Genomic DNA, 14,962 nt, shown 5'->3' with positions numbered 1-14,962 from the left:
CCCGAAATCTACCTCTTGCAGAGAGGTCATCACTGAACAGTCTAGCCTATCTGAAACAGAAGGATGTTCAGCGGCTTGAGATCTTAAGTTAGACCTCATATCCCTATTTGGCTTAGGAACTGCTATCATTTAATTGTCTCAAAATAATGAGCCCATTACGTCTGCTCCAAGAGCAAATGCAAGGCAAAAGACTGACAACTCTGTGACAGACCCAGACAGTTCCAAGAGGTGCACTTAACCTACCGGTTTCTGCCGGCTAAAGATAGAACAAACCACCTCAGAGACTGCCCTAAGATTTTCTGGCTTGAGATACTCTCAAAATCCAGCAGCCTCAGATGCCTCCCCACCCAGGTGGGGAAAGCTTACAGGATCTGGTATTCTCAGGCAGTCTCCCATCTATATACTAACCAGACTTTATCCTGCTTAGGCTTCGATCAACCGAGATCAGGCATGATCAAGGTGATGCGGCCGCAGTCTGACGAAAAATGATTGTGCCAGGAAACACTGCAATGCCAAGCACCACAGTGGCTCAGATGCACCCGACACCACGGTCTATTGGGAGATGGACACCGCCAGATCCCTGAACCTGAGAGCGGTGCCCCTTCTTCCCCCGGCTGCCTCTCTTTTCTGGAACCATTTAACTGGTATAACAGGTAAATAATGCAGCAACTATATTATCCAACCAAATATACAGTCCCCCCAGGATGCAGGCCTAAAACAATGTTGGTTTACCTCTATGCAACCCCTTAGGTATGCAAGTACCTAGGTATGCAAATATGCAGGTATACAAGTATTCTTGCCATTCACGCATTTATGTATGCAGTACAAGGTCAATAAGCACACACGCATGTACCCCCAGGCAAACAAGCACACAGGCAAATAAATCCATATGCATGTAGTCCTATGCAAATAAGCACATATGTATGTAGTCCCATATGTAGTACATATGTATACAGCTTAATGTAAATAAACATATGTATGCAGTACAAATGAAAACAAGCCAGCGTGTGTTTAAGCAATATGCATTGATGGAAGCATGCGTTTATGGAAGCATGTGCTTATGCAACCATGCATTTAGGTAAAATATGAAAGCGTGCGCTATACACACCCATTCATGCAACATGTGCCCATGGAAACAAGCATTTTCGCAATAAGCAAGCATGCGTTTATGAAACGTGTTTATGCAACACGTATCTATGCAGACAAGTATAAACATGCATCTTTAAGCTACCATGTATCTTCATGCGACCATGTATCCTTATGCGATCTTGTATAACCATGTATATTTAAGCAAACATGTATAAACATGCATCTTTATGCAACCATGCATCCTTATGCGATCATGTATCTTTATGCGACCATGTATAACCATGTATATTTAATCAAACATGTATAAACATGCATCTTTATCCGATCAAGTATCTTTATGCGACCATGTAAAAGTCGCAAGCACATATGCACTATACTGGAGATACAACTCCTTAAAATGCACCAAGCTCATGTTTTTCCAAACATGTATATTTAAACATGCATTTAAGCAACAAGTTTGCAAGCATGTATACTACGCTCCACCTGCCTACAGAGCAGTCAACAACACTTTAAAGTGAACTGCTAACCATCCAGGGGTGTATCAACTTACAGTTGTACAGTCCCCCTGAATAAGCAGTAAATATGCAGCATATAATCAGGACTTGTCTGTCACACAGTTCTCCCATAGTAAGTACTCACACTATGTTAGTATCCATGGGCTGCTGCTATGTCTCCAGAGGCCTACTGAACCTGTTGCCACATGGCATGGCCACCCTTCCTGCCTATATAAAAATTGGCCATACTGAGCGAGCCTGTGCCCTATAGTGGCTGGAGGAGAAACAGCAGCCCACCTGAGTTAGAGTACACAGCATGATTAAACAGCACACTGCTCCCAGTGGCCACCGGGAGAACAGACAGTCAGAACTCGCTTTTTTTTTTAAAAAAGAGAAACTGCAAACAAATGCAGACTTACCATTCCTGCTGCAGGACTCTGAACACAAAAGGAGTCCAATCTTCACCCATCACAGCGAGCTTTGTCATAAAAGACCTTCAGAGACTGGGTCCCCCCTTAATCTGGGGTCCACTTCCCTGGACCTGTGTAACACCGTGCAGGAAAGCACCTTGGCCAGAACAAACACTGCACAGGGTTCCATTACGCAGGGTCCAGTGTCGTAAGGCTGCATTACAGGCAAACCTCGAGGAATCTTCTCTCCTTCCAATGAGGCTCGGGTACCATCCATTTTGGCGGACAGCTTTTTCGAATGGATCCGACTGAAGTCCATGATTCTTAATAGAACCGTCCAGACCTCCAAGTATGCTCCAAGAGCACATGTACCACATCAGCGACCACCACCTTACAGACACTGGCGAAAAAAACTGAGGTACTTCCTGTATAGGAGGGGTTATATAGAGGGGGGACTTCCTGTCTTTTGGGTGTGCCAGTGTCCATTCACCTATAGGTGGTGTATAACCCAGATAGTATTTACTATAGCTGCTCTGTGTCCTGTGTTTTACGATAAAGAAATTTTATATTTGAGTGCAGTAATTTCCTCATCTATAAGCTTGTTTACATCAGTATAAATGAGTATATTACAACACTGGCAATGAAGAAGAATTTTACTCATCTTTGCACTGTCACACATTTACACACCAAACCTCAACAATTCTCAGGTCTACACACAGTAAGTTTTTACGCAGGGACTTTCTCAACAAGTTCCTGAGTAAACATCAGTAAATTATGACACCTGTGTACAAGAGGTCTTAGATTTCTCTTGCTCAGCCTATGGGACAGATGGATCTCTTCCTTTGTCATTAACAAGAGAAAATCAATAGATTTCTCTGTCCACGTTAATCAGCCTGGATAGAGGAATCAGAACTTTGGACTATGGTATTTAAAGCGGAGTTCCACCTAAACACTATGGCAAGTGAATTCCTCCCCCCCTCCTCTCTCCCCTTCTGCTGGGTCAGTGGGAAAACACAGCGCGCTTCGCGCATGCGCAGTAGGGACCCGACCGTGACGCAGAAAGACTACACTGTTGGGTTCCCTTACCAGCAATGGCAGCGGCAGCACCCGACCAGCCGATGTAAACATTGGCTGCGGTGCCGACATCGCTAGACTCCAGGATAGGTAAGTGTCCTAATGTTAAAAGTCAGCAGCTACATTGTGTGTAGCTGATGACTCTTAATTTTTAAAGGGCGGGCTTTACTCCTCTTAAAGCAGCCCCAGTCCCGCAGCTATTTGAATACTTAAGAGGAGTCACTGTTCACCTACAATTTTCCACCAAGCTCAGTTGATTTTTAAGCCCTCATTCACATTGGAGTGACTTGTCATGCGATTTGACAGGTCAAATCGCATGACAAGTCGCACCCTACTGTGGGCAATCGGTGCAACGCCAACTTTGCGATTGAAAAAGTAGTTCCTGCACTACTTTTGGCGATTGCAGGTGCGACTTGCATAGTCATCTGTGCATGAAGCCGCACAGATGTCTTCAAAGTCGCACTGACACGCGACTTTGAAATTGTGCGATTTCAGATAAAGTCACATGATTTCAAAGCCGCATTCAATGTGAATGAGGGCTAGATCAACTTTTGTTGAGCCAGATGATGCCAACATGGTCATCCATGACTCAAATTCCTGGCAAACCAACCAAATTCAAGTCATTTATGGCTAGTTAAAGCCTCTATTATGCCTCTGACTGATAAGAGAGGCCCCAGTTTTATCCAGCACTAAGGCCCCCTGGCAGTTAGTTACATTTCTGACTACTGGAATGGTTGCCTGTACTTTAGATTTGCAGTTCAGTATTATGTCTACATTTCACAGACAGACACACGATACAATATTTATGTAAAAGATTTACCTTGAAATCAGGACTAAATGCGAAGAGGAATGTCTCGCCTGTGCCATAGTAATGGTCGCTGACTCTGAATGGATGTGTTGCATAAGCTCCAAATACCTGAAAAAAAAAAAAAAAAAAAAAAAAAAAAAAAAGAAGGACAGCAATCTTAAGGGCTGCTTCACTTGTTTGCAGTTTAGGTGTGGTGCAAGCAGGATCTTTTACCGCACTGCACCCAACACAACACAACACAGGTTGTCAACGAACACAAAGTGCCATTCTACAGTTTTTATCACACGGAAAGAAACTGTGCTAAACAAGGAATTACAGAAAATCTACTAGAAAGTCTAGGGGAAAAGTGAATTAAATATACCGTTTGCATGTTAAGTACACATATGGCAAAAAATGCATTTGCGGAACTCGTCTCTATTAAATGCTCTAATAGATACCAGCACTCCACCTGACAGTGCCTTCATCTTTCTCATAGTTACATAGTAGGTGAGGCTGAAAAAGGACACAAGTCCAACCTATGTCAGTATTATATTGTATATCCCTGTATGTTGTGGTCGTTCAGGTGCTTATATAATAGTTTCTTGAAACTATCGATGCCCCCTGCTGAAACCACCGCCTGTGGAAGGGAATTCCACATCCTTGCCACTCTTACAGTAAAGAGCCCTCTACGTAGTTTAAGGTTAAACCTCTTTTCTTCTAATTTTAACGAGTGGCCACGTGTCTTATTAAACTCCCTTCCGCGGAAAAGTTTTATCCGTATTGCGGGGTCACCAGTATGGTATTTGTATATTGAAATCATATCCCCTCTCAAGTGTCTCTTCTCCAGAAAGAATAAGTTCAGTGCTCGCAACCTTTCTTCATAACCAATATCCTCCAGACCCTTTATTAGCTTTGTTGCCCTCTTTGTACTCACTCCATTTCCAGTACATCCTTCCTGAGGACTGGTGCCCAGAACTGGACAGCATACTCTAGGTGCGGCCGGACCAGAGTCTTGTAGAGTGGGAGAATTATCGTTTTATCTCTGGAGTTGATCCCCTTTTTAAGGCATGCCAATATTCTGTTTGCTTTGTTAGCAGCAGCTTGGCATTGCATGCCATTGCTGAGCCTATCATCTACTAGGACCCCCAAATCCTTTTCCATCCTTCTCCCCCCAACCTCCATAGAGCAGAAACCTACGCTTTATCTAGGGCAGTGTTAATTTTGTTGACTAAACTAATACTATTTTAGTTGACTAAAATACAACTAAAACTGCACTACCACGTACGAATTAGTAGGGGGCATCTACTAAGCTGCTGAAAGAAAAATAAAATAAAAAAAAAAAAAAAAGGAAGGAAGAAAAAGAAGGCTCCTCTTATTTTTTTTCTTTATATTTATTGTTGTTAATACATTATTATTATTATACATGATTTATATAGCACCAACAGTTTACGCAGCGCTTTACAATGTAGAGGGGGGACAGCACTGTAGAGCTTACATTTTAAAGGGAGGGGGTGGTGGTACAAAAGGTAATAGTAGGCAGGGAATGATTTGATGGGGGGTAGCTCGGGGATAGTTGTTATGTGGGTGTGGGATAGGCTTCCCTGAATAAGTGAGTTTTCAGGGATCTCCTAAAGTTGGACAGGTTAGGGGCTCATTGGATATATTGGGGCAGGGAACTCCAGAGGATGGGAGAGGTTCTGGCGAAGTCCTGAAGGCGAGCATGAGAGGATGTGCAATGGCATTACAGTCATTAGGGTTTACAGTTTTTGTTTTTTTGTTTTTAATATTTTTAAGTTGTACTTCTGTTTGTCAAAAAGCAATATTTTTGTTTATGAAACTTGGTTTTATTTATAAAGATGTAATATAACAGCTAAATCTGTGTCTGTAGTGCATGTTCAAATCTTAATACCATAAATAATAAACAGGTTATTTGTTTTTACTTCAGGAGTATATAATGTTTGGCAATTCTAAAGAAATAATGCATTCAAATTTAATTAAATCCATTCGATTTTAGTAGACTAAAATATACTGTGAGAATTCAGTCGACTAAAACAAACACAATTCGGATGACGAAAATACGACTAAAACTAAAATGGCATTTTAGTCAAAAGACCATAACTAAAACGAAATTCGAAATATGATGTCAAAATTATATACTGATCTAGGGTCAGTTTCTATGCTCTGGACTAGGATACTGGTCCAGGAACGACATGTCATAATCCTCAATGCCTGTACAGTAGTCTGTATGTTTTTGTCTATATGTGCACATACCGTCATACAGCTCAATCCCCATGAGGTTTCTTTTACCTTGTGACCAGGCCAGGACCGATCCCAGGCGGGTGCATGGGGTGCAGTGCACCCAGGCGCCAGAGAGGTGGGGCCGCTGAAGAGCCAGAGTGCTCCCCTCCCTCCTCCTCCTCCCCTCCGTGTGCAGAAGTAGCTCTGTCCGCAGCAGGTCACCGCCGCGGTGCGGCCGCGCTGCTGTGCTTTACACTGCTAGAGCCCGTCCCCCCTCCCTCCTCCTCCTGTCAGAGGAGAGCAGCCGCCGGAGATCGGAGCGGCTGGTCTCTGTGTTGAGAGAGACCAGCCGCGCAGTGACTTTGCTGGGGAGGGGGGGGGGGCGGCCCGTGCCTGCAGCCTGACACAGGTTCTCTCCACTCTCCTCTGTCTGTCTAAGCTGCTGCCTGGCTGTCTCGATCTGCTCTTCACCCGGCGGCGCGGCTGCACACTGTCCTCTCTAGCTGCCGCCCGGGTGTTAATGTGTCTGTACTGATAGAGGGAGGTTTATCCCTGCGGGTCTGTACTAATGGGGGGGGGTTGTCCTGGGGGGGGTCTGTACTAATGGGGGGGGGTTGTCCTGGGGGGTCTGTACTGATAGAGGGAGGTTTGTCCCTGGGGGTCTGTACTAATGGGGGGGTTGTCCTGGGGGGTCTGTACTAATGGAGGGGGAGTTGTCCTAGGGGGTCTGTACTAATGGAGGGGAGGGGTTTGTCCTGGGGGGTCTGTACTAATGGAGGGATTTGTCCTGGGTGTCTGTACTAATGGAGGGGGGTTGTCCTGGGGGGGTCTGTACTAATGAAGGGGGGTTGTCCTGGGGGGTCTGTACTAATGAATGGGGGATTTATCCTGGGGGGTCTGTACTAATGGAGGGGGGTTTCTCCTGGGGGGGTCTGTACTAATGGAGAGGGGATTTGTCCTGGGGGGGTCTGTACTAATGGAGGGGGGGATTTGTCCTGGGGGGGTCTGTACTAATGGAGGGGGGGATTTGTCCTGGGGGGGGTCTGTACTAAAGGAGGGGGGGTGTTTGTCCGGGGGGGTCTGTACTAATGGAGGGGGGTTGTCCTGGGGGTCTGTACTAATGAAGGGGGGGTTTGTCCTGTGGGGGGTCTGTACTAATGGAGGGGGCTTTGTCCTGGGGGGATCTGTACTAATGGAGGGGAGGTTGTCCTGGTGGGGGTCTACTAATGGAGGGGGGGTGGTTTGTCCTGGGGGGTCTATACTGATGAAGGGGGGGTCTGGACTGAGAGAGGGGTTTATACTTAGTGGGGGGCCTGCACTGACGAAGGGGGGTCTATACTTAGTGGAGGGGGGTCTGTACTAAGGGGCGACTAAAGTTGGTGGAAGGGGGGTGACACCATGTTATACCACACCTGGTGACACCAACCCTAGTGACGTCACTGCAGCTGCGGGCTCTTCTTTCGCCCCTTCCCCTCCCTCTCCCTCTCCTCCGTGCACTGCTATATTAGTGAGCGGCGCTGGCCAGCACAGCCTCTTACTATGTTTCTTCCCCCGCCTTCATATCAGCCAGGGAAAAAAATAGAATAGAAAAAGGAGTAGAGAAGAAGATTGTGGGACATGAAGTCCCGAGGACTGGCAGCCCCACTGTAACATGGAAACTGCAGCCCACACAGCAGGCTCAGCTGAATGGGAGAGAGAGAGAGATACAGGAGCCTGGGAAAGCTTTCAGGGAAGTACCAGAGGGAGACGGCAGTGCTGAGGGAACACCATCAGAGAGGAAACCTCACTGGCCTGCGCCACCAGAGGGAAAGACACACAGCCTAGCGCCATCCCTGGCGGAGAAAGGAATGGAGTCACTGCCAGAATACAGATCTGGGTGCTACCCAGCGGAGTCGCCACGGGCAATTCAGAGTGAGCTGACTCCTGATCAGAGGAACCATCGCTGGGTCAGGTGAGAGGGCCGATCAGCCATTATCTACTAACGTCCATAGGAACTGCAGTCTCTGACCATCTCCTGTATTATATCTGCAGTCTCTGACCATCTCTTGTATCATATCTGCAGTCTCTGACTATCTCTTGTATCATATCTGCAGTCTCTGACCATCTCTTGTATCATGTCTGCAATCTCTGACCATCTCTTGTATCATGTCTGCAATCTCTGACCATCTCTTGTATCATGTCTGCAATCTCTGACCAGCTTCTGTATCATGTCTGCAGTGTCTGACTGTGTCTTGTATCATGTCTACAGTCTCTGACCATCTATTCTATCTTGTCTGTAGTCTCTGACCGTCTCCTGTACTATGTCTGCAGTCTCTGACTGTCTCTTGTATCGTGCCTACAGTCTCTGACCATCTCCTGTACCATGTCTGCAGTCTCTGATCATCTCCTGTACTATGTCTGCAGTCTCTGATCATCTCCTGTACCATGTCTGCAGTATCTGACCATCTCCTGTACTATGCAGTCTGACTGTCTCTTCTATCATGTCTACAGTCTCTGATCATCTCCTGTACTATCTCTGCAGTCTCTGATCATCTCCTGTACCATGTCTGCAGTATCTGACCATCTCCTGTACTATGCAGTCTGACTGTCTCTTGTATCATGTCTACAGTCTCTGATCATCTCCTGTACTACTATCTCTGCAGTCTCTGATCATCTCCTGTACTATCTCTGCAGTCTCTGATCATCTCCTGTACTATCTCTGCAGTCTCTGACCATCTCTTGTATTATGTCTGCAATCTCTGACCAGCTTCTGTACCATGTCTGCAGTGTCTGACTGTGTCTTGTATCATGTCTGCAGTCTCTGACCATCTATTCTATCTTGTCTGCAGTCTCTGACCATCTCTTGTATCATGTCTTCAGTCTTTGACCATCTCTTGTATCATGTCTGCAGTCTTTGACCATATCCTGTATTATGTCTGGGGACTCTTTCTAACAGAAGCCCTCTCTGTGTGCATCAGAGAGACTCCCCTCCAGGTCTCATTAGTGTTCTCTCTTCCGGTATTTTCTTTATTGTTAAGAGATCATGGGAGGATTTCAGGGTAACAAAGACTTCTTAGGGGAGCAGCTCTGTATTTGAGTCGTTGCCATAGAATCATTTGTAAAGGGGAGGAGTTGGTAAGATGACCACACCCATGTGGGGGCACCAGAAATATTTCTGCACCCAGGCGTCTATGACCCTAGGATCGGCCCTGGACCAGACAAAAAGCTGCAAGGTTACAACAGTCCCAGTGAGTTATCACAATGGGGGAGTAGAGAGAGAAAAAGGATTTTCCTTCCTGGAGCAGATTCATGACATTCTCCCAAGTTGTACCTGTCAGCCGAGGTACAGTCACTTGACTGGAGCTAAAGGATTACTTTTTAATCACACCAGATGCAGTTATTTTATTTAATTTTTTAACAGATTATATTGCTGTAATTTGAGACTTAAGAGGAAATAATCCTTGCAGTCTGTTAAATTACTGATAGGTCTCCCGTAGACCAAAATATATGCTTCAGGAATGACTAGAACAAGGCATAGGATGAAAATTATTTTTTCATTACCTATATTGAGCAGAGTTTTTTAAAAAAAATGACATGCCTGTATTTAGAAAAAAAATTATATGCCTCCTTTAATGCATGTTAAATGCATGTTTTACAAGACCTACCATACATTTCTATGAAACAAGCATTTCAATACACAATGCACTTCAAACAAAGGCTACCAACACAATTTTTCCACATGACACCACAATTAAATTATGAAAATTAGGTGGTTTCTATTTATAAGAATGGTACTGGTCATGCATTTTACATTAAGAAGCATGAAAAACCACATAAGTGTAAATGCACCCATGATGTTCTTTCCATATGCAGGTACTTCAGCATCTTTCATCAATTTAAATAAAATGTTTAGGCTGGGTTTACACTTATGCGAATTGGATGAGAGTTTCTCCGCATTCAATTCGCATGACAGGAGACTGTGACCGGCTCATAATGGAGTCGGTTTACACACCTCCAGGGCAGTCACGGACTGCATTTAAAAAGGGTCCAGTGCGTCTTTGGTTCCGGTTCAGGTGCAATTTCAGGCAAAAATTTGGAAGAGAATCACATTTGACTCAGTGAACAGGGATGCACTGGTCCCCAGCTGTGAGCTGCAGCATGTGTGACCCCAGCTTTACCGAATACAAAGTTATTAGGAGATATGGTTGTGGGTGCCTTTAGAAGCAGGGATTTGACAAAATTATTATGAAATATGTTGGCATTATATGTGTAATTAGAGTGGAATTCCAGCATAACCCGAACTACTCTCACAACTTTCCCCTCCTAACACCTATGCTTACTAAACAAAGAAAGATAGTCACTTCCAGCGCTAAGGGGTTTTCTAAAGTGAAGGGCAACAGGGACATTGGTATCTCAGGACTGGGTGGATGCTGCCTTCCTAAGATGGGGTAATCTGATTGATACTACAAAAAAAAAAAAAAAAAGACAAAAAATTGGAAGGCGCGCATACCTAGTGCATTACCAATGACATTTAATAAATAATACATTTAATAAAAGGTGGGTACTCAAACAATTGAATTGAGCAATAAAAACACACAGTATGGAACCATGTGCCATATACTATCACAAGGTATAACTAACGCGTTTCGGGGGGTGCAGCCCCCTCTGGGAGTAGCCCAGCTCTGAGGAAGGGGGTGCGCCCCCGAAACACATTAGCTTATACCTTGTGATGGTATATAGCACATCGTTCCATACTGTGTGTTTTTATGGCTCAATATGGTTGCTGTTTGTGAGTATCCACCTTTTATGAACGTTATTATTTATTAAATGTCATTGGTAATGCACTAGGTGTGCACGCCTTCCATTTTTTGTCTTTTTTTAATACCTATGCTTACTAACCTGTGTAAGACAGATGTATATACCTAACTATTTTCAGGTCGCTCCACTCTGGTCATGTGATCTTCCCTGTGTCAGCCAGCGCAGCTTCAGGGGAGAAGAGGAAGCACAGGCAAAGAATGGGCCATTGAAGCCCATGGATGATGTCACTTCTTCAGGCTTTACAAGCCATTGTCAGAGCGATCTGCAGCACCACTAGCTGACACAGGGCAGATTATGTGACCAGACCACAGTGCCCTGAAAATAGACAAGTGTATACATCTCTCACACAGGTTAGTAAGCATAGGTGTTAGGAGAGGGGAGGGAACTGTTTTAAGAGTAGTTAGGGCCAAGATGAAATTCTGCTTTCAGCTAAACTGTAATCTAGGCTAGATTTTAATTATGTGAAGCAGTTGTGTTGTCTGGCCTGCACATAATTATTATAGAAGGGTAGATGTTTGATATACAGGTAAACCTGGTGCAAGCCCTGCGTGGTCTGACCACACATTAAGCCTGGATCCGAGCGAAAACTTAGATCTATGTGACACTTCCATTAATCAGCCTAAAACAGAATTATGGCTTCCATTAAAAAAAAATGGATGTGCTGCGTTACTTAATTTTAAGTTTTCTATGCTTATAATTTTCTCTAAGTCCCACAAATACCTGTTGATCTTGCCAGTGAACTCCACCTAATGTATCCTCCTGTGATGGTGTGGCAACAATGCTGCACTGATCCGGCATTAAGAGAAAAGTTGCCACTCTTATGTAGGCTTGTCTGCTTGCCCCATATTGGGAATAAAAAATGTTGCAAGGCGGTGAGGTCATCAGCTTTGTAACTGCAGACACAAGCCTTTTGCTTATAATTCAGCTTCAAGTCACACTAACCCTACACACTTCTTTGTAGACTGCACTGCATCGGTCGCTGAAACTCTCCCACTGTGAGCTGCAGCGTCTGGGATAGAGAGCGTGCAGAGCACAAATGAATAAGGATTTAAACAGACGGGGCTTATGAAGCTTATGTATCACATAGAAACTGGATTTGGTACCTGTATAGACTGTCATATAGGAGCCTTTAGTTGTACTTTAAACACTTAAAAAAAAAAAAAACTACAAAAAGATGAATCCTGGGAATGGCATTTGAACTGGTGCATATACTCCATCTCAGGGGAGATGCTTCCAAAATACCAACATACCATTACACCACAAAAGGAAACTGCACCTTCCAAGGCTACCAATTAAAAACTTCACTTTAACCACTTGCCTACAGAACACTTTCACCCCCTTCCTGCCCAGGGCAATTTTCAGCTTTCAGTGCTGTCGCACTTTGAATGACAATTGCACGATCATGCAACCCTGTACCCAAACGACATTTTTATCATTTCTTTTGGTGGTATTTAAACACCACTGGGTTTTTTTTTTTAAGTTTTTGCTAAACAATCGAAAAAAGACCAAAAATTTAAAAAAGGAAAAAGGTTTTTCTTTGCTTCCGCTATAAAATTTTGTAAATAATTTTTCTCCTTCACTGATTTACGCTGATAAGGCTGCACTGAGGGACACTGATGAGGCCGCACTGATAGGGGGCACTGATGGACACTGATAGGCGGTACAGATAGGTGGCATTGATGGGCACCGATAGAGGGCACTGATGAGAAGGCACTGGTGGGCACCACTGGTTGGCACTGACAGGCATCATTGGTGGGCACTGACAGGCACCATTGGTGGGCACTGTTGGGGCTGCACTGATAATCAGGACATTGATAAGTGCCCCAATTGTCACTCAGTGCAGATGTCCCTGCTGAGGAATGCCGCTTACCTTCTCTCCTCACATGCAGTCAGCGTGAGGAGAGGAATGCCGATAATCGGCATTTCCTGCTTACAATGTGAGCAGCTGTGATTGGGCGCAGTTGATTACATGGTAAAGAGCCTACATCATAGGCTCTTTTCTGGGATTAGTAATGCGTTGTGTCCCAGGGCGAGCATGGGAGGACATCATATGACGTTCTCCCAGAATGAGAGTGCTCCCGCCTGTCCGTCATTTCACCATATGGCGAGCAGGAAGCAGTTAAAGCCAATGTTTAGGTAGGTCTCTTTTTACATAGTTCCATTGGTCTAGCTTGTACTAATCCAAGTATGTATGTGCCACACCTGTGGGATCCCTGTGGAAGCTGGAAATCACTGTAATAGACTCTACTACAGTAATTGCCACTGACTTCTGTGCCAAACGGCTGCCCTGTTGCTTACTGAACACACTAACTCGCTTGTTCTGCATGAGTGCCATTCAAGGAACAGCTTTTAAATGAATGCAATTAAAACTAGCCAAAAATGGTCACAAGAGGAGACTTTCAACAAGTCTATCAGTGCAAAATCCATTGCTTACTGTAAGCAGCAACCTGTTTTTCCACTTTTCTATTCATACAAGGGCATGTAATAACAGATATAGTAAACCCTGAGATATTCATGTTTTCTGCATTCCAGAATTCTGCACTGTACAACACAAACTTCATAAACTGTGCATATAAAATTTTATACTGTATAGTCTCTTTTTTTTAATTGTGGAGGTGCATGTGGCACACACCTAGATGGTTTTAACCTTTTTCTTTAGTAGGAGGAACAAAAAGATAGGCTCAAGCTAAGCAACTTTAGCTTCCTGTATTTCTGGATCTGCCAATCATTTGACATGCAATTTCCCTGAAAGTAACTTCTGTATATTTTTCATCATATGCTTATTCTAAAATAAAAAGAGGGTTCCTGTTAATGCGTTTTTAGAATAACTAATCCAAGCTCTACTAAGGAAACTTGCAGCCTAATTAAGCATGCTCATGAACATTTAAACAGAATAATATTTTAATTAAGGTAAATCTTCTTGTTGCATAGTGGGCAAGGTTTCTGAATAGCATCTAGATTTTAGAAAAAGATTGCCAACTTGTCTAGCTACTGTATTCCCCGAGACTGGTTTATGTGGGGCTAAAGATGTACTGTAGACTTTAGAATACCGGCTTAGCAGACTGTCACCAATTTGACTACCTATGCTTCCCCACATTCAACAACTAGATTTGCACCTGTTGTGAAAGTTTCATTCGGACTGGTATCTGCAGAGAAGTAACTCCAGTTCTTAGAATACTTTAGGGCTCCACGACAGCCAAAGAATACAAACTTCACAGACCTGGTACATAAAAGATATTTCATCCCTTACCTGGTTATCCATATCTTTAACTACCAAGAGAACTGGGCTGTCCAGAGAACCAAGGTTCCTGTACAAAGTCTTCAGGCTGGCTCCATGTGCCTGCATGCTGTACACCAGATGCCAAGGATATCCCTGAACCCGGGCAGGAAGACGTTGGCCCAGCTGCACAAAGATAAGCAGAGAAAGTCAGACCCTAATTTATGATCAGTTGCACTTTTAGGAAAACCACACTTATTCAAACTCCAAAAGCTCCTTACATTTCTTGCATAGTTTTTCACTGTTCACTGCCAGTGACAGAGGACATTTCTGCATTACTGATAATACACTAGATGAGGAAACCAGAAATATTTTGTGGTGTTTTTTTTTTTTTTTTCAAGTATATATTTAAGACAGGGAACATGTCAAATAAATAAAGAAGGGCAAACAGAGAAAGTTAATGTGGTTGTCTTCAGCAATGAATTTATTTGACCTTTCATAACCTGCCATAAGTCAGAGCTGATTTTTGTTAGTCTAGTTTTTAAAAATGAGCTTTGGTATTGCTTAGGCTGCAATTACAAGCAGCGGGATGGGAACTCTCTCGGCTCTCCTGTCCCACCAGCTGGTATGTTCGGCTGGCCGGAGACCCATACAAAGCCTGAATTGGCTTTGATCGGGTCTCCGCTATGGTTTACCTGGCTGCCATTGATGGCATTTTTTGGAAATCAAAACCCTCCATAAAGAGCATCTGTCATGTCCCTATTGCTGTTACATTCTTTGTGACAGCAATAAAAGTGATAAAAAAAAAAATATATATATACACCACATACCTCATCAACATGCTATTAAAACTTTT

General features: G+C 44.0%; 1 protein-coding gene across 7 annotated transcripts in view; it reads right to left on the bottom strand.

The window, feature by feature from the left end:
* Window positions 1-14,962, bottom strand: part of NCOA7 (nuclear receptor coactivator 7) — a 254,603-nt gene that overhangs the window by 15,415 nt on the left and 224,226 nt on the right. For all 7 annotated transcript variants that reach the window (XM_073627200.1, XM_073627204.1, XM_073627205.1 and 4 more), the window contains 2 exons: window positions 14,140-14,292; window positions 3,888-3,983 (listed from right to left, as the gene is read on the bottom strand). In XM_073627200.1, coding sequence (XP_073483301.1) covers window positions 3,888-3,983; window positions 14,140-14,292 — 249 coding nt within the window. The remainder of the gene's footprint in view (window positions 1-3,887; window positions 3,984-14,139; window positions 14,293-14,962) is intronic.

Source organism: Aquarana catesbeiana, linkage group LG04 (assembly GCF_042186555.1).
Source record: "Aquarana catesbeiana isolate 2022-GZ linkage group LG04, ASM4218655v1, whole genome shotgun sequence".
NCBI classification, from domain to species: domain Eukaryota; kingdom Metazoa; phylum Chordata; class Amphibia; order Anura; family Ranidae; genus Aquarana; species Aquarana catesbeiana.
This window is presented reverse-complemented; position numbering and strand designations above follow the sequence as displayed.